Below are 18,486 nucleotides of genomic sequence, written 5' to 3'. Positions count from 1 at the left end.
CGACCGTGAACTGTTGGCTATCTATCTTGCAGTAAAACATTTTCGGCATATGTTGGAGGCGCGTGTATTCGCGATTTATACGGATCATAAGCCCCTGACGTTTACTTTTCGACAGAAGCCCGAGAAGAGTACACCCAGACAGTTCCGACAGTTAGATTTTCTTGGTCAATTCACCACGGACATTCGATATGTGAAAGGAGAGGAGAATGTTGTAGCAGATGCGCTATCTAGAATCGAGGAGTTGCAGTCCCCGTTGGATTACGACGCGTTGGCGAGATCGCAGGAGGACGACGAGGAGCTTCGCGGGTACCTGCACCGGGAGTCCGGCCTCAGGATGGACAAGGTGGAGATCCCAGGCACAGGGATTGCTGTGTATTGTGACACAGCGGCAGCGACGCCACGACCGTTCCTGACAAGGCCCTTTCGCCGGGCCGCTTTCGACCTGGTGCACAATTTGGCTCACCCGGGAATCAGAGCGACGGGTAGACTCGTAGCACAGCGTTACGTATGGCCGTCGATGAGAGCGGATTGTCGTAATTGGGCACGGACATGTGTGCCTTGCCAAAAATCCAAGGTGTCCCGGCACGTGGCGGCACCACTGGGAAAATTCGCAGCTCCATCCAGCCGCTTTGAGCACGTCCATTTAGACATAATCGTGATGCCGGTCTCGGAGAATAAACGATATTGTCTGACGTGCGTGGACCGCTTCACACGATGGCCGGAGGCTATCCCGCTGACAGACCAGGAGGCCGAAACGGTGGCGAGAGCCTTCTACGAGGGGTGGATCTGTCGATTCGGGACGCCGCTACGAGTCACGACGGACCAGGGGCGCCAGTTCGAGTCCCGACTTTTCCGGCGGTTAGCTGCCCTCACGGGGGCGCAGCATTTGAGGACGACGGCATACCACCCGCAGGCGAACGGCATGGTCGAGAGATTTCATCGCCAACTCAAGGCGGCGATTAAGTGCCGGGAGAGCAGTCGGTGGACCGAGGTGCTGCCTACTGTTCTGCTCGGGATCCGTGCAGCCTGGAAGGAGGACGCACAGGCGACAACGGTCGAGCTGGTGTACGGGCAGACGCTAAGACTTCCGGGCCAATTCCTGAATCGGCAGGCGACGTGCGAGAGCGGCGACGTTGCCGATTTCGTACGAGAGTTGCGCTGTCAAATGAAAGAGTTGCGCCCGGTTGACGGAACGAGACATGGAGAGCGAAGGCCATTTGTATACAAGGACTTGACCACAGCCGAGCAAGTGTTCGTGCGACACGACGGCCCGAGGTCAATGCTGCAGGCACCGTATGACGGACCGTACACGGTTGTCAGTCGCGATGACAAAGTTTTCGTCGTGTGAAAGCGCGGGGAAAACGTAAGTATTTCGATCGATCGACTTAAACCTGCGTACATAATTTCAGAAAGCATCGACAATAACAGTTCGGCAGAGCCCGTGAGAGAGACGATACACAGAGAGAGCAATGAACCCGGACGAGCCGCACTCGCACAGCCGAGCCGGGAGCAAGACAGAGCGATAACAAGGACGAGGTCTGGAAGAACGGTCCGATTTCCCGAACGTTTCCAGGCGGGTCTGCGATAGCCGGAACTCTGTATTACCGCGCATATTATTTTATTTGTTTTTTTTGCGTTTTAACGATCTGATTATATCTGCGGGCATTTTCGTTCCTCAGTACATAACCGCATCGAGAAGTAATTGTACATAGTATATCGATCGTAGTCAGTGACGCATCGTAAGACTAGATTCTGTGACTCTATACTAGTTATTCAATTATGTACTCATTATTTATCACTCTTGGTACACACGGACACAAGCAACTTTGCATACGCATATATGTATCGATAACATTTGTAATTTTAGCCAGCCCGGGCGATCAAACATTTTAGACTTTTATTTTTATATTCTTTATTGTATTTTATACGTTTTTTTACGTACTTCATTTATATATCATTTATTGTATGTTTTTTTTAAATTTTATTCGTTTCCGTACACGCTGCACGTAGGATCTGCATTAGTAATTTTTTTTTTGTCAACATCGTGCCATCGGCATAGCACTGGCGAGGGGGTACTGTGGCGATTATATGGCCACATACGTCATCGCCTAGACGGTCGGCAGATCGCGCGGCTAGACTCAGGCGAGGCAAATAGACCGAAAAACACGTCGTCAAAATAAACAGATTAGCGGATAATAGACTAGACCGTTAGACAGGGAATCCCCAATGAGCCGTTGCAGATTTGCAAGTGTTCCGCGAAATGTCGGGGGATTCCGTACCGACGACCGTGACGAGGCATACGCGCGGCGGCTGAAAGTGTGGTGATCGCGTCATGGAGGCGCGGGTCACCGAAAGAAGCAGGGCGCGATAAATAGGCGGAACGATTCCTCCCGTAGGAAATTCAAAAGGACCTTCGAGAGGTCTTACGAAACAAACAGGCTCGTGAGAGTAGGCTTTCGACGACCAAGAGGTCGACAAATAAGGGATTCGACTGGTAATCGTCTACGCGAGCGGACGTGTCTTTGTATATTCGGACTCAGAATACAATTCGGGCTGTGCTCATTATACACTGAGCAAATATTATAATCTTTTAATTACACCCTATCCGCTCCTTTTTTTACTCGGCACACGAAGAGCCAAAATTTATTATAAAATTCTGATTCATTAAAAAAAGTGTCACAACCTCTGTGCCTATGACTGTACAGTGTTGCGGATGAAAATTTATATAAAAGCATTTATGTTTTTTATGCTTTTATATAAATTTTCCATCCGCAACACTGTACAGTTATGTCAGAATTTTATAATAAATAAACACTCGACGGTATACAAACTATATAAATAAATAAAAAGTTTACAAATGTTAAACGTATATGTTTATGTCTCATTATATACGTATACCTCCAAAATATAATAAAACATAATAAATCATTATTTACATAATAAGAAAATAGAATGCAAACACAAAGAAACAAAAATCCGAAAAACAAATTATCACAACTCGGTCTCGAACCCAACTTGCGCGGATGGCAAAACGCGAGTCTCGCGCTTAGCCACTGGACCACCGCGCTTCGCGCCGAGTAGTAGTTCTTCAGGGTATGTACTTTCCGTACCGCTGGAAAATGCCCACTTGTATCATTACCGAGCGTAACGAACTAGTTCACGTCCACTTCGTCAGGCGGCGCCAAACGTCAGGAGGCTGGTGGCCGCTCTCAGGTTTCTCTCTGATTAAACTTGTCCAGCGAAGTTAAACAAGTATCGATCGGTTCTCCAGTGAAAGTACTTATCGCACAATTGTGCGGTTGCGAATAATCGCGCGCATTAGATTTTATACTGCCAATGTTTATTTCTACTGTACATAAAGTGTCGAAGTAACTGAACAAAGTTTTATATCGTCGCATAAGAAGTATGGCAACCATTGGCGAACCTCTTACTCTGGCGAGAGGTAAGTGACAACGTATCCCAACGTGAGTAGAAAAGAAACGTTTGTCTCAAATCTGCGAAGAGTAACGCGGAATCTTGTCTTATTCTGCAGATGTCAAGAGATCCATAGAATTGCTGGATAAATTGCAGAAAGGTAAGCGATCGTAGCACCACATAAGACCATTTTATTTTTTTAAGTTGCGCATCTCTTATTTGGTCACTCATCTTCTCCAGGAGGTGAAGTTCCCACGACAAAATTGGCAGCGTTGCAGAAAGTATTACAAAGCGACTTCCTCAGTGCTGTGCGAGAGGTATACGAGCACGTGTACGAGACTGTCGACATCCAGGTATGCAGGAAACAAAGCCAATGTTTTAATTTGACAGCTGATTGCAACCATTATACGTTATTACTTTGAAGGGTTCGCAGGATGTACGCGCATCTGCAACAGCGAAAGCGACCGTGGCTGCTTTCGCGGCCAGCGAGGGTCACGCGCATCCACGTGTGGTCGAGCTGCCAAAAACGGAGGAGGGACTCGGCTTTAACGTGATGGGGGGAAAAGAACAGAACTCGCCGATTTACATATCTCGCATTATCCCGGGCGGTGTCGCCGACAGGCACGGTGGTTTGAAGCGCGGCGATCAACTTCTGTCCGTTAACGGAGTGGTCAGTGAGAATTTGTTGCGTTTACCTTCGCTTTTAGATATTAGACGGAAGAAATAACGAGAGAAATCTGAAATTGCTTCAGTGCGTCGAGGGTGAGAACCACGAGAAGGCGGTAGAATTGCTGAAGCAGGCGCAGAACTCGGTAAAACTGGTGGTTCGTTACACCCCGCGCGTTCTCGAAGAGATGGAGCTGCGTTTTGACAAACAGAGGGCTGCTCGCAGACGTCAACATATGCCATAAGTATGAAATAAATGCAAATATTAAGTTATGTTCATGTAAGGAGATGCAATCTATTGACTATGGTGTCTATATATCACACACATATATTATATATTGAAGTTATGCTCATAATTATAGTTTATAGTCAGCATTTTGGCAACAGTATTCATGTGCTCCATTCATTAATAAATATTACCTGTTATCTACACGTAGCCTTTGCCAACTCTTTACACCATGGCCCATATTCGCGCTTACAACGATAAAAGTTGCCCTCGGTGTGGCTTCTTAATCAATCAGCCGATTTTTCAGCCATTCAGCTTCTAGAGAAGGCACTTTTATTGTTGTAGGCGCGTCTGAATATTTATAGGATATAATTTGTAAGTGTTAAAAATAAAGCCTGAATCCTGTGAAGTGTGTGCCCAATGCACACTAATTTAGAATATAATTGTAAATAAATAAAAATCTATCCGATCCGCTCGTTGCGATAGCACTTTGAGAGTAAAACTCTTGTTCCAATTTGCTTTCGAGTTACTTTAAAATAAATGTTTCTTAATATTGAGGTTTGCTACTAGAAGTAAGAATTTCGTCCGATGCCACTTTGAATCTCGTGCTACTCTCGGGTTTTCTCAGTTAAAAGCAGAAGGCTCTTGTGGAAAAGTGGATGTCTAGATACAGGGCTGCTGCAGAGTGACAAGATGATTTGACTCTTGACAAATTCCACAAGCGCCTTATATTTTTACGAATCTGATCTGCGAGCATTTCTGAGTTTTCATTAGTGATATTATGCTATATTGAGAAAACTGCTTGACAGTTAAAAACCATGACAGGGTAGTATTCCATTCTCAAACCGAGATAATTTTAGTATACTTCTCAGATACTAATACACCTAATTGGCTAACAAATATCGTAAGATCATATTTAAAACGACCTTAATAGAAGAAGGATTATGAATATCGGCCTTAGGTATTTAATATTTATAGTCCATTCTAAAGAACCTCAAGTAAGAGTATGGACATCGTGGATCGAAAATGGCGTTCGTATGGTCACTATCTATAAGGAGTATACAATATAACCTTCCTTACTTTAGGATTAAAAATATTAGTGTAAGAAAAGTAAACGAAATGACTGGGTATTGTGTACGAGGTTGTACAAATAAGGATAAAAGAAGATGTTACATGGCAACTTTGCCAACAAATGCAGAAAAACGAGCAGTATGGATATCCTTGGTGGAAAAATTTCTAAGATTTTTTCAGGATGTCTCAGAATTTTTTTTAGAATTGGGACGATTCTTATTCCTCATAACTTAGACAATCAGAAATATTCTCAAACATTATTACTATTTTACAGAAATGTTCATACTCAGAGCTGCTGAAATATTCTCAAAATTCTCATCCAGTTATTTCTGAAAAATTCTGAAAAATTATTTTCTCAATATTTTTCAGAAATGACTGGATAAGAATTTTCAGTATCTCTATGTATGAAAATTTATAAAACATAATAAAAAGTAATGATTTTTCAAATTTTTTTTAGATTTTCTGATTTATTCTGAGAAACGCTCCAATTTTTTTAGAAAATATGATAAATTTTTCCAACAGGAATATTTTTTATTTTATACAGATATTGTTATTTTCACAATTAATGTTAGGTGCAATTTCTTTTTCTAACAAAGATGTATTTTATTTAGTAGAGTCCCTTAATTGATAAACCTCAAGTCCGCCATTTTCGATCCCACCAATCAGGTGCGAATCCACGATGTCCATACTCTTACTTGAGGTTCTCTAGTCCATTCCATCCATTCTAATAACGAGATAAAATTTAAGGGGATGCTGGAGCTGCTGGTGAACTATTTTTTCACTACAGCGATGGTAATTGCAGTTTCGAAAATTCTCTTTATTGCTTGTGCAGAATAAAAAATCCTTCTCCACAAATGAAGTATAGATAGAAAGAAAGCCCGCTCTACAGGACTTTATATTCAAAATGGAAAAAAGTTAGAAAAGCCAAATGCAAGTTTTTAACTTTTTTCCATTTTGAATATAAAGTCCTGTAGAGCGGGCTTTCTTTCTATCTATACTTCATTTGTGGAAAAGGATTTTTTATTCTGCACAAGCAATAAAGAGAATTTTCGAAACTGCAATTACCATCGCTATAGTGAAACAAAAGTTAAAAACTTGCATTTGTCTTTTCTAACTTTTTTCCATTTTGAATATAAAGTCCTGTAGAGCGGACTTTCTTTCTATCTATACTTCATTTGTGGAGAAGGATTTTTTATTCTGCAAAGCAATAAAGAGAATTTTCGAAACTGCAATTACCATCGCTGTAGTGAAAACACAGTTAAAAACTTGCATTTGTCTTTTCTAACTTTTTTCCATTTTGACTATAAAGTCCTGTAGAGCGGACTTTCTTTCTATCTATACTTCATTTGTGGAAAAGGATTTTTTATTCTGCACAAGCAATAAAGAGAATTTTCGAAACTGCAATTACCATCGCTATAGTGAAACAAAAGTTAAAAACTTGCATTTGTCTTTTCTAACTTTTTTCCATTTTGAATATAAAGTCCTGTAAAGCGGACTTTCTTTCTATCTATACTTCATTTGTGGAAAAGGATTTGTTATTCTGCACAAGCAATAAAGAGAATTTTCGAAACTGCAATTACCATCGCTATAGTGAAAAAATAGTTAAAAACTTGCATTTGTCTTTTCTAACTTTTTTCCATTTTGAATATAAAGTCCTGTAGAGCGGACTTTCTTTCTATCTATACTTCATTTGTGGAGAAGGAATTTTTATTCTGCACAAGCAATAAAGAGAATTTTCGAAACTGCAATTACCATCGCTGTAGTGAAAAAACAGTTAAAAACTTGCATTTGTCTTTTCTACCTTTTTTCCATTTTGAATATAAAGTCCTGTAGAGCGGGCTTTCTTTCTATCTATACTTCATTTATGGAAAAGGATTTTTTATTCTGCACAAGCAATAAAGAGAATTTTCGAAACTGCAATTACCATCGCTGTAGTGAAAAAACAGTTAAAAACTTGCATTTGTCTTTTCTACCTTTTTTCCATTTTGAATATAAAGTCCTGTAGAGCGGGCTTTCTTTCTATCTATACTTCATTTATGGAAAAGGATTTTTTATTCTGCACAAGCAATAAAGAGAATTTTCGAAACTGCAATTACCATCGCTATAGTGAAAAAAAAGTTAAAAACTTGCATTTGTCTTTTCTAACTTTTTTCCATTTTGAATATAAAGTCCTGTAGAGCGGACTTTCTTTCTATCTATACTTCATTTGTGGAAAAGAATTTTTTATTCTGCACAAACAATAAAGAGAATTTTCGAAACTGCAATTACCATCGCTGTAGTGAAAAAACAGTTAAAAACTTGCATTTGTCTTTTCTAACTTTTTTCCATTTTGAATATAAAGTCCTGTAGAGCGGATTTTCTTTCTATCTATACTTCATTTGTGGAGAAGGATTTTTTATTCTGCACAAGCAATAAAGAGAATTTTCGAAACTGCAATTACCATCGCTATAGTGAAAAAATAGTTAAAAACTTGCATTTGTCTTTTCTAACTTTTTTCCATTTTGAATATAAAGTCCTGTAGAGCGGACTTTCTTTCTATCTATACTTCATTTGTGGAGAAGGAATTTTTATTCTGCACAAGCAATAAAGAGAATTTTCGAAACTGCAATTACCATCGCTGTAGTGAAAAAACAGTTAAAAACTTGCATTTGTCTTTTCTAACTTTTTTCCATTTTGAATATAAAGTCCTGTAGAGCGGACTTTCTTTCTATCTATACTTCATTTGTGGAAAAGGATTTTTTATTCTGCACAAACAATAAAGAGAATTTTCGAAACTGCAATTACCATCGCTATAGTGAAAAAATAGTTAAAAACTTGCATTTGTCTTTTCTAACTTTTTTCCATTTTGAATATAAAGTCCTGTAGAGCGGACTTTCTTTCTATCTATACTTCATTTGTGGAGAAGGAATTTTTATTCTGCACAAGCAATAAAGAGAATTTTCGAAACTGCAATTACCATCGCTGTAGTGAAAAAACAGTTAAAAACTTGAATTTGTCTTTTCTAACTTTTTTCCATTTTGAATATAAAGTCCTGTAGAGCGGATTTTCTTTCTATCTATACTTCATTTGTGGAGAAGGATTTTTTATTCTGCACAAGCAATAAAGAGAATTTTCGAAACTGCAATTACCATCGCTATAGTGAAAAAATAGTTAAAAACTTGCATTTGTCTTTTCTAACTTTTTTCCATTTTGAATATAAAGTCCTGTAGAGCGGACTTTCTTTCTATCTATACTTCATTTGTGGAAAAGAATTTTTTATTCTGCACAAACAATAAAGAGAATTTTCGAAACTGCAATTACCATCGCTGTAGTGAAAAAACAGTTAAAAACTTGCATTTGTCTTTTCTAACTTTTTTCCATTTTGAATATAAAGTCCTGTAGAGCGGACTTTCTTTCTATCTATACTTCATTTGTGGAGAAGGAATTTTTATTCTGCACAAGCAATAAAGAGAATTTTCGAAACTGCAATTACCATCGCTGTAGTGAAAAAACAGTTAAAAACTTGCATTTGTCTTTTCTAACTTTTTTCCATTTTGAATATAAAGTCCTGTAGAGCGGACTTTCTTTCTATCTATACTTCATTTGTGGAAAAGGATTTTTTATTCTGCACAAACAATAAAGAGAATTTTCGAAACTGCAATTACCATCGCTTTAGTGAAAAAATAGTTAAAAACTTGCATTTGTCTTTTCTAACTTTTTTCCATTTTGAATATAAAGTCCTGTAGAGCGGACTTTCTTTCTATCTATACTTCATTTGTGGAGAAGGAATTTTTATTCTGCACAAGCAATAAAGAGAATTTTCGAAACTGCAATTACCATCGCTGTAGTGAAAAAACAGTTAAAAACTTGAATTTGTCTTTTCTAACTTTTTTCCATTTTGAATATAAAGTCCTGTAGAGCGGATTTTCTTTCTATCTATACTTCATTTGTGGAGAAGGATTTTTTATTCTGCACAAGCAATAAAGAGAATTTTCGAAACTGCAATTACCATCGCTATAGTGAAAAAATAGTTAAAAACTTGCATTTGTCTTTTCTAACTTTTTTCCATTTTGAATATAAAGTCCTGTAGAGCGGACTTTCTTTCTATCTATACTTCATTTGTGGAAAAGAATTTTTTATTCTGCACAAACAATAAAGAGAATTTTCGAAACTGCAATTACCATCGCTGTAGTGAAAAAACAGTTAAAAACTTGCATTTGTCTTTTCTAACTTTTTTCCATTTTGAATATAAAGTCCTGTAGAGCGGGCTTTCTTTCTATCTATACTTCATTTATGGAAAAGGATTTTTTATTCTGCACAAGCAATAAAGAGAATTTTCGAAACTGCAATTACCATCGCTGTAGTGAAAAAACAGTTAAAAACTTGCATTTGTCTTTTCTAACTTTTTTCCATTTTGAATATAAAGTCCTGTAGAGCGGGCTTTCTTTCTATCTATACTTCATTTATGGAAAAGGATTTTTTATTCTGCACAAGCAATAAAGAGAATTTTCGAAACTGCAATTACTATCGCCGTAGTGAAAAAACAGTTCACTAGCAACTCCAGCTTCCCCTTAAGTATGTTAGATACTAATTTTAAATCACCAGACTACACCCTAATCCTGAATAATCGTTTCTATGTGAAAATGCTTCTCTATAGAAAATGCAACCAATGTCTGAAAGATCCAATTGCTAGTATGAAGATAGCGCCGAAGGCGTCGCCGTCCTTCGCGCGCGATCCCGCAGCGCACGGACGTCGCGCGGTAGATTTTCCGGCCTCGGTTTTTCGGAGTCTATGGCGGGTTGCCGGCTGCCATCTTGCACCTCGCTCGTTTGAGAAGCCGGCCGCCCTCAAAAATCTCGAGTTTCACGCGTTCGCGCGGCCTCAGCCACCTCGGGAGTAAGTTCCGCGCCACCGCAACGAACTCGAGAACTCGTCGTATTTAATCCAAACAAGATTCGGGCTCGGAATGCTTTAGGTGAGTCCGAAATGCGCCTACATCGATTCCGTGATCGCGCGATGGCGTGTGATTTACGGGGTACATGTGTGTACGTGCCTTGTGCCTCCTTGCATGTGCGTGCTCTTGCTCCGTTGGCCGGTAGCACGGTTAAATTCTCGCCACGATACTCGAGTCGCGCGTGCGGAGGGAGCACGCTCCTTCCGCGAGCGGTTCCTCGGCCGCGCGGCTCACCCCGCAAACGTGCTCGTAGACGAAGCGGAGGACGTTAGATATATCCAAAACTCCAGCGTTACAATCGATAAACGAAAATACCGAAACAACGTGCCCTACCGGTATCGTGACTACCGAGCACTTGGATCTATATTTTCGCCTGCGTGCCCCTGCCTGTCCGTTATCTCCCTGAAAACTTTGAATAACTCGCAGATCTATAGCATGCCCTTTTTTCTTTCAGACAAATTGCATTTCTAACTGTGTTTAGAGGCCCGAGTTTCCATATAAGGCCCTGAAATCATATGATGCCTAATCCTAGCATAAGCAAACCGAAATATGTTCTCGCTCTCTCTTTCGATGAATAGAGTTCTTTATGCTATTCATCGACGTGTGCGTTGCAAACGCTATCGCAATGTTTTAATGTTAGTTGTTACGTACCTGCTTTTATTCGATTAACCGTCTCTAGCCATGCTCCATCTATAGTTATATTATCACTATCTACACCGTTTCCTTTTCTATCTGCTTTCTGTACGTGCAAACTTGCAAGCAACGATACAACTGAATTATTGTGAATTTGTTTAGGTTTATTACTATCTTCACATGTACGTAGTTGGATAAGCGGAAGAGACAAGATCATCAGTAGCTCTAAGTGTGGAACATACAACCAAGATAGTGCATCAATCAACAAGACGCTTAACGGTAGTAACACTTTTGAGAAAATGGCGTTACCAAGTAGAGCACGAGTTTATGCTGATGTAAATTCACATAAGCCAAGGGAATATTGGGACTACGAGTCTTATGTTGTTGACTGGGGGTAAGTCTCTCGCTGCGGCACGGTCAGTGTAGCACTTTTTAGTTATTTTCTTTTTTAATATATATATTTCTTTCTCGACGCAGACAACAGGATGATTACCAGCTAGTGAGAAAGTTGGGCAGGGGTAAATATAGCGAAGTATTCGAGGCTATAAACGTTACAAACAATGAGAAGTGTGTCGTAAAAATATTGAAGGTACCATAATTATGGGTCGCAATAGATATTCGCCATGAAGCAGCAATTGGACAACGTTAACATTACTCTTCCTCGTTTGTTGCAGCCTGTAAAAAAGAAGAAAATAAAAAGGGAAATAAAGATTTTAGAAAATCTTAAGGGCGGGACCAACATAATTACACTCCAAGCAGTCGTCAAAGATCCAGTCTCGAGGACGCCAGCACTGATCTTCGAGCATGTCAACAACACAGATTTCAAGCAATTATACCAGACGCTAACTGACTACGACATAAGATACTACCTCTACGAATTATTAAAAGTGCGTGTTCTGTTAAGTGCAATGGAACGAAATATCAGTTCATGGTGAAACCTTCGAGATTATTGTTTGTTTCGATGGACGTAGGTGTACATCGTAGGTCTCTCCCAGGAAGAGCTCTTAAAGATGTCGAATTAAGTTCCGCTCTTTCCTTTTAACATCAAGATCATATCAGTTTGCCACTGCTTTAATCGTATATTACGAATAGCATTTACGCAACATTACACACACATACTGTACACATGCTCCATCTTGCTCCGGTCGTGTTGCTCGCAGCACGTGCGCGGAGTCTCGTCGCGGACGAGAAAATATTCCGGCGTCATCCCGGCGTAACTGGTTTCTCTTTCGTTCTGTGCAGGCACTAGATTATTGTCACAGTATGGGAATTATGCACAGGGATGTGAAGCCGCACAACGTTATGATAGATCATGAAAATCGAAAATTACGGTTAATCGACTGGGGACTAGCAGAGTTTTATCATCCCGGTCAGGAATATAACGTACGAGTAGCTTCCCGCTATTTCAAAGGCCCTGAATTACTTGTAGATTATCAAGTACGTATCGATCAATATCAAAATGATGGAAAGGCAAGCGAGAGGAATAAAAAAACGGAATAATCGAGATAGTAATCATTTAGATAAAATTATAAATTTTTCAAAACGTTGTTTGGATATTTGCGATGCAGTGTATACGTGTACTGTACTTGTTAACGTTCCTCTTACAGATGTACGACTATTCATTAGACATGTGGTCGCTGGGTTGTATGTTGGCCAGTATGATATTCAGGAAAGAGCCGTTTTTTCATGGACACGACAATTATGACCAATTAGTACGAATTGCAAAAGTTCTTGGGACTGAGGAGCTGTTTGAGTATCTTGACAAGTATCACATCGAGCTCGACCCTCGCTTCAACGACATACTAGGCCGGCACTCGCGCAAGCGTTGGGAACGCTTTGTACATTCGGAGAATCAGCATCTGGTCTCGCCGGAGAGCCTGGACTTCCTCGACAAGCTCCTACGCTACGACCACTACGAGAGACTAACCGCACGCGAAGCTATGGAGCATCCCTATTTTTGTAAGCGCATGCATTATTTTTAGGATGTAGCAGCACCTGTCGTCCGCTCGATTTACCTCATTGAAATCGACCAATTCCGCTTCTGTTCTAGATCCCATAGTAAAAGAACAAGGTCGATTGGCCATGGTGTCATCATCACCTACTCCCATGGCAGGCTCAGTGCCTGTAGGTGAGTAGCGGCCCAGGTAATGTCACCACCTTAATCTACCTCTAACTCTATACTAATTGATATAGCTGTACGACATATATTGGATATTGCGGATTCAAAATACTGTGTAAAATACTTCTTGTTTCTCTCTCTCTCTTTCTCCCTTACTTTATTGAGATTTACGTTTCTTAAGAGTATATGTATCTTTTTTTTCTAAAATTGTTACGCGCGCTCAACATTTTATATATACATATATGTATCTATCTCTATTATTATCATTATAACAGACTTGTAATAATATACCTAACGCGACAAGTACATTCGCCTGTACAACTTTTACGATACGCGCGTAAAGGAGGATGCGCGCGAGCGGAGATGTGCGTAACCGCGAATGTTTGCACTTTACATTTAAAAATAACTTGTATTTAATTAAGGTAAAAGGGATGTACGTTGTAAATACATTATTATTACAAATAGAGAGCATTAATTATTGGGTCGTCCGGAAAGTTCGTGCCGATTTTTAATAGATGGCGTTGGAACATGTCTGAATATATCAATGTTATTGAAAACATACGATTTATATACATATGCTTAAAGGTGACATTTCAACGCATCTTTAGGAAAAAAGTTCTTTCAGATAAATTGATTCGTGTCAGTTTTGTACTCGTTTGAAGATGGAAGAAAACAAAGAACATTTTAGACACTTGATGCTTTTCTATTACCGGAAAGGCAAAAATGCCTCACAAGCAACAAACTCGATATGTTCTGTTTACGGAGAAGGCGCTTTAGCTGAAAGAACCGTACGTAAGTGGTTCGCTAAGTTTAGAGCTGGTGATTTTAACCTTAAAGACCAAGAACGCTCGGGCAGACCCTCTACTACTGATGATGACCAAATCAAGACACTGATCGAGAATAACCCGCGCTACACGACACGCGAATTAGCAGAGATACTGAAAATATCGAAAACCACTGTCCACGATCATGTAGTGAAGCTTGGTTACGTAAGTCGCTATGATGTATGGGTTCCGCATAATTTGGCCGAAAAAATTTAATGGATCGCATTTCCATCTGCGACTCGCTGTACAAGCGCAACGAAAACGTACCATTTTTGAAGCAATTAGTGACGGGTGACGAAAAATGGATCATTTGCAACAATGTAGAACGAAAAAGATCCTGGGGTAAGCGAAATGAACCAGCATTAACCACTCCGAAAGCCGGCCTTCGTCCAAAAAAGTCATGCTCTGTGTCTGGTGGGATTGGAAAGGAATCCTATATTATGAGCTCCTACCACACAACCAAACGATAAATGCAGATAAGTACTGCTCGCGACTGGACGAATTAAAGACAGCGATTCAGGAAAAACGTCCAGAATTAGCTAATAGGAAGGGCGTCGTGTTCCATCAGGACAATGCCAGACCTCATGTTCCTTTGACTACCCGACAAAAATTGTCGGAGTTTGGCTGGGATGTGCCACCTCACCCACCGTATTCACCAGACATTGCACCTTCAGACTTTCACTTATTTAGGTCTTTGCAAAATTCTCTTAGCGGCAAGAACTTCAACTCTTTGATCGACATAAAAAACCACCTTGAGGAGTTTTTCGCCGAGAAACCTAAGAAGTTCTGGGAGAATGGAATCTTCCAGTTGCGTGAAAGATGGACAAAGGTTGTGAAACAAAACGGTGCATACATAAGTCAATAAATATTTATCGACATAAAAAAATGTTGCCTTTGAATTTTCCTTAAAAATCGGCACGAACTTTCCGGACGACCCAATACATGTACACACGTGCTGTTTATTCGTTACATCATATAATATATAGCAGCTTATCGCATCAATCTGCGCTGTTGCATATTAATTCGTAACGAGTACAATATTGCGGCATTCGAGTAACGATTGTGCACCGTGCATGGCGCACTCGCAAGCCTTGATATCCCCGTTCCTCGTCGTTTCAGCGATTACTCGAGAATTTCAGGTCGAGATCTCGTGCGAGAAATGTGTTGTTATCGACGAAACAAGACGCTACGATTGCACACGAAACCGTTATTCGAATCGGATCGAGTTAATATATATCGCTCTTGAAGAATCGCATCGCAACACGTCGGCGCGTTGATTGATTAGGCGACACACATTAATATTATAAGACTATATAACGTGCCATGTCGAGGTGCTCTTTTTAACTAGGAGATCATTGCAGATCATCGTGGCGTAACAGTGAGCAGCGTACCGGTTCATGGGACAAACGGATTGGAAAGCATGGAAGGAGTTGGAAGCGGGTGTTTGTCCGCTTCGGAAGAATTGCCTCAACTCTTATAAGTTCAACTTCGATTCTGAACAGCAAACCGACTCCCAATCTACCACTGACTATAACAAGTACATTCTTCTCCGCACTCAGATCATACTGGTTTGTAAGAACGACGGTTACCACCATCATCGCGATCCCCCAGCGTTAAGACTGAAATATCTCACTTCGCTGTGTCTCCCTCGGAAAAACAAGAAGCATACCATTCAAAATTTGCAATGTACTTAGAGAGAATCGCGGGAGATTAGGATTCTGACGATAGAAAATCTGTCGCACACGAGGAGGGCACATGCTCCGTCCATACCGGCCGGTGTGCATGCGATAACGAGAAAAAAGCAGTCGCGTTGCTCCACTTCCGTTTTTCGCGATTCGCAACGCGTCCATATTACTGTCTACTATTTTTTTTCTTTTTCTGATGTTGCTATTATATCGTGTTTTTTGGCAGATCTATAATTAAAACATGAAAGATGCAGCTAGATTCTTCTTATTTGAAAGATGATTTCGTGGTTACATGATAACGCGCAGCGGTGGAGATTTTAAGCAAAAAAATCACCTATTCGTATTCACGTTGCATTCTCACACACAGACACACACACACGTACCGACATACATATAAAAACATACACGCTTAACATACTTAACACGTACCTTAGGCCATTCGGTTTAGTATTTTTAACGATGATAAAAATGTTCGTTTATATCTGATACCATAAATAGTTGAATAAAATGTTTGTTATAGCCAAGTACCCTTTGTGCTCTGTGAATACCTGCTCTGTGCATCCAGCGAATATTCCCGTTACTAGAAGCGGAGAATTCAATTTAAAGCCGCGACGCGTGCTCTCGCTAATCTCTAAGATTGCTCTTTTGTTCCTACTTGAGAGAGAGAGAAAAAGGGAATCGATCAAAATGTAGACGCAGGTCGCGCGCGATAAATTCCAGTTAGTTATCGCGCGAGCAAATTCACAGGCCACCCCAAACACTTGGCGCTAAAGCCTACAAACATTATCGACGTACACACTAATTGAAGAAAAACGCCATATATATATTATACACACACATATATGTGTATATGACGTTTTGTATGTACATGTATATTTGTAAACTCGATCTCTGTGCGCTGGTCAATCTTATATATATGTCAAAGAGATTGCTTTCCATTACTTCGGTCATGCAAAATTGCCAATATCTTTGTTACGCATTGAAACACGTGGATATATTATTCTATATAAATATGTAAGGTCGGCTCATCATGTACATTCGTGAGAATTTGTACATCAAGACGAGAGACGTACTTGTAAAGAAAATGTATAGGAATACAATACGCTCCACTTGTACACTGTATCTTTTTATATAATTTTCCAAGGATTTGTCAGTTCCTATATATATGAATACGAAGATGGATTAAATAAGGAAGATCGATCGATCGAATCGAATGATGCCGTTTACATATGATGTACGAGCGGCATGTATACGTGTGTCCACGCATAAAAAAAACAGTACGCATATTTGTATCAAGCGGAGCGTGGTGGAAAAGTAAAACGGGCGCGCGAGCGCTCTTACCTTTATCAATTAGTAAAATAGTGACATTCGCTTCTCGGTCTGACTGCTGCGCCGTTTTTGCCTTATAAAATATATTTATATTCATATTTTTTATTTTTCATGAACGTTGCAGAGACACACACACACACACACACACACGCCCACGCATGTATATTCATACACGTATACAAATGGAATAAAAGTATAACACGCATATATAGACTAATGAGCAAATGTTGCTATATACGTATATGACAACATGTAAACCTGTAAAAAGGATGACGACTACGCTCTACCTAGAAATAGCTAAATAAATATATTTTATTTATTCCATTTTACTGTCACGCCGTGCTGCCGAGTATTAAACTGTTTATACACATGGCAGACTGTTCAATCGGGAAATTGCTTCCATGTGGCAAGAACGGCGCGCACGCACACACGTATGTGTTTATCTAAGTTTTATACACTCTCTTGTTCATACGTTAAGTTTATCATAATCTAGTTTAGTTTTATAGAGAGGAGAAATATCGAATAATCACTATTTAAAGTAAGCAAATTAGCTTGGAGAACCGAAATAATGAATTATCTCGCCGATAGAAATAATACATTGCGCTAACTTTTGGCTATGATATATTTTTTCGCATTCATATAAAACGTGCGAACTGTTTCAATGATATAAAGATACGACGAACGAGAATCGTTTGGAAAAAAAACAAACACCCTGTCCTTCCAGCTCTTTTTTCAAAGCCGATGCGTTCCGAGTGATCATCAATTTTTTATCGCTCTCTCTCTCTTCCCCTCCCCGCCCGCCCTTCTTTTTTTCCTGCCCCTCCTCCTCGCGAGAATGTACTCGTATGACGAAATTGCACCCGGTTATTTCTCACGCAGAGAGCTTGCGAATCAATTTCTTTGTTGCATTCTGTGTCGCGATTGCCAGGATGGGACGCGGTCGCTTTGTCCCGCGCAAGTCTCCGGTGTGTTTCACACATATTTTGCATGGTTAAGGTATGACAATAAACTTTGCCAAAGTGCGCTAATTGCATTAATTTTAAACCCGCACTGCAAGGGAGGAGTGACGTGTTTGACGTATTTTTGCGATATACCTATGTCAAAATATTAGTAACATAACGTATAAACAATATCTCGAGAAACGTGCGGACTCGTGCTAGTGCAAAATGCGAAATAATTGTCTACGTACGCACGACGGAGGTGCAACATGATAATGTTGTATAATAATGTCTCTGTTACAAGAGGGATAAGGTATAACAAAAATTACATTAACGTTGCGATATGAAAATTAAAGATTGAAACAAATACGATTAAGCCCCTAACGAATTATTCCCCTAATTATTTATAACTGGCCGGGCTCACGAGAGAATATCATTTCCGTTATCGTAACTATAAATTAGTGGACGGGAAAATTTCGAGCGTGTGTCAACGCGGTTTCTTTTTATCATTACGTAGGCAGAGAATTAATATAATTTCATTGTATATAAAATGTTCTACATACACGGTGCTTTCATTTTTCTCGAATCTTCCGTGGAATTTTGGGAATAAAAAAGCCCGTCGTCTTGTTTTATTAATCCTTTGCAAT

At 39.9% G+C, this 18,486-nt stretch overlaps 2 protein-coding genes across 4 annotated transcripts; both read left to right on the top strand.

Annotated features, from left to right (window-relative positions):
• Positions 1 to 3,207: 3,207 nt before the first annotated feature.
• Positions 3,208 to 4,514, top strand: LOC105285394 (protein lin-7 homolog C). Its single transcript, XM_011349562.3, has 5 exons — positions 3,208 to 3,442; positions 3,533 to 3,574; positions 3,655 to 3,767; positions 3,839 to 4,084; positions 4,167 to 4,514. Exons 1-5 carry the CDS (start codon positions 3,406 to 3,408, stop codon positions 4,323 to 4,325), a joined length of 597 nt encoding a protein of 198 aa, XP_011347864.1. The 5' UTR covers positions 3,208 to 3,405; the 3' UTR covers positions 4,326 to 4,514.
• A 5,610-nt stretch (positions 4,515 to 10,124) lies between these two features.
• Positions 10,125 to 18,209, top strand: LOC105285395 (casein kinase II subunit alpha). 3 transcript variants are annotated; one of them, XM_020033619.2, is made up of 8 exons: positions 10,125 to 10,332; positions 11,107 to 11,338; positions 11,422 to 11,533; positions 11,619 to 11,831; positions 12,187 to 12,381; positions 12,552 to 12,903; positions 12,995 to 13,072; positions 15,249 to 18,209. In XM_020033619.2, exons 2-8 carry the CDS (start codon positions 11,244 to 11,246, stop codon positions 15,365 to 15,367), a joined length of 1,164 nt encoding a protein of 387 aa, XP_019889178.1. In that variant the 5' UTR covers positions 10,125 to 10,332; positions 11,107 to 11,243; the 3' UTR covers positions 15,368 to 18,209. The 3 variants fall into 3 exon arrangements, with proteins under 3 accessions (XP_019889178.1, XP_011347866.1, XP_019889179.1); XM_011349564.3 differs by having other exon boundaries at positions 10,126 to 10,332; positions 12,995 to 13,088; positions 15,249 to 15,349; XM_020033620.2 differs by lacking the exon at positions 10,125 to 10,332 and adding an exon at positions 10,369 to 10,946.
• The last annotated feature ends 277 nt before the right edge of the window (positions 18,210 to 18,486 follow it).

The sequence above is a fragment of the Ooceraea biroi genome, chromosome 13 (genome assembly GCF_003672135.1).
Source record: "Ooceraea biroi isolate clonal line C1 chromosome 13, Obir_v5.4, whole genome shotgun sequence".
Taxonomy (NCBI): Eukaryota; Metazoa; Arthropoda; class Insecta; order Hymenoptera; family Formicidae; genus Ooceraea; species Ooceraea biroi.
Note: the sequence above shows the minus strand (reverse complement) of the source record. Positions and strands in the feature narration are given on the sequence as shown.

Coding starts and splice junctions, on each gene's coding strand:
- LOC105285394 (XM_011349562.3), top strand. CDS start 3,406: ATGGCAACCATTGGCGAACCTCTTACTCTGGCGAGAG. Junction 3,443..3,532: donor ACCTCTTACTCTGGCGAGAG/GTAAGTGACAAC, acceptor CTTATTCTGCAG/ATGTCAAGAGATCCATAGAA. Junction 3,768..3,838: donor ACGAGACTGTCGACATCCAG/GTATGCAGGAAA, acceptor ATTACTTTGAAG/GGTTCGCAGGATGTACGCGC.
- LOC105285395 (XM_020033619.2), top strand. CDS start 11,244: ATGGCGTTACCAAGTAGAGCACGAGTTTATGCTGATGTAAATTCACAT. Junction 12,382..12,551: donor AATTACTTGTAGATTATCAA/GTACGTATCGAT, acceptor TTCCTCTTACAG/ATGTACGACTATTCATTAGA. Junction 12,904..12,994: donor TATGGAGCATCCCTATTTTT/GTAAGCGCATGC, acceptor CTTCTGTTCTAG/ATCCCATAGTAAAAGAACAA.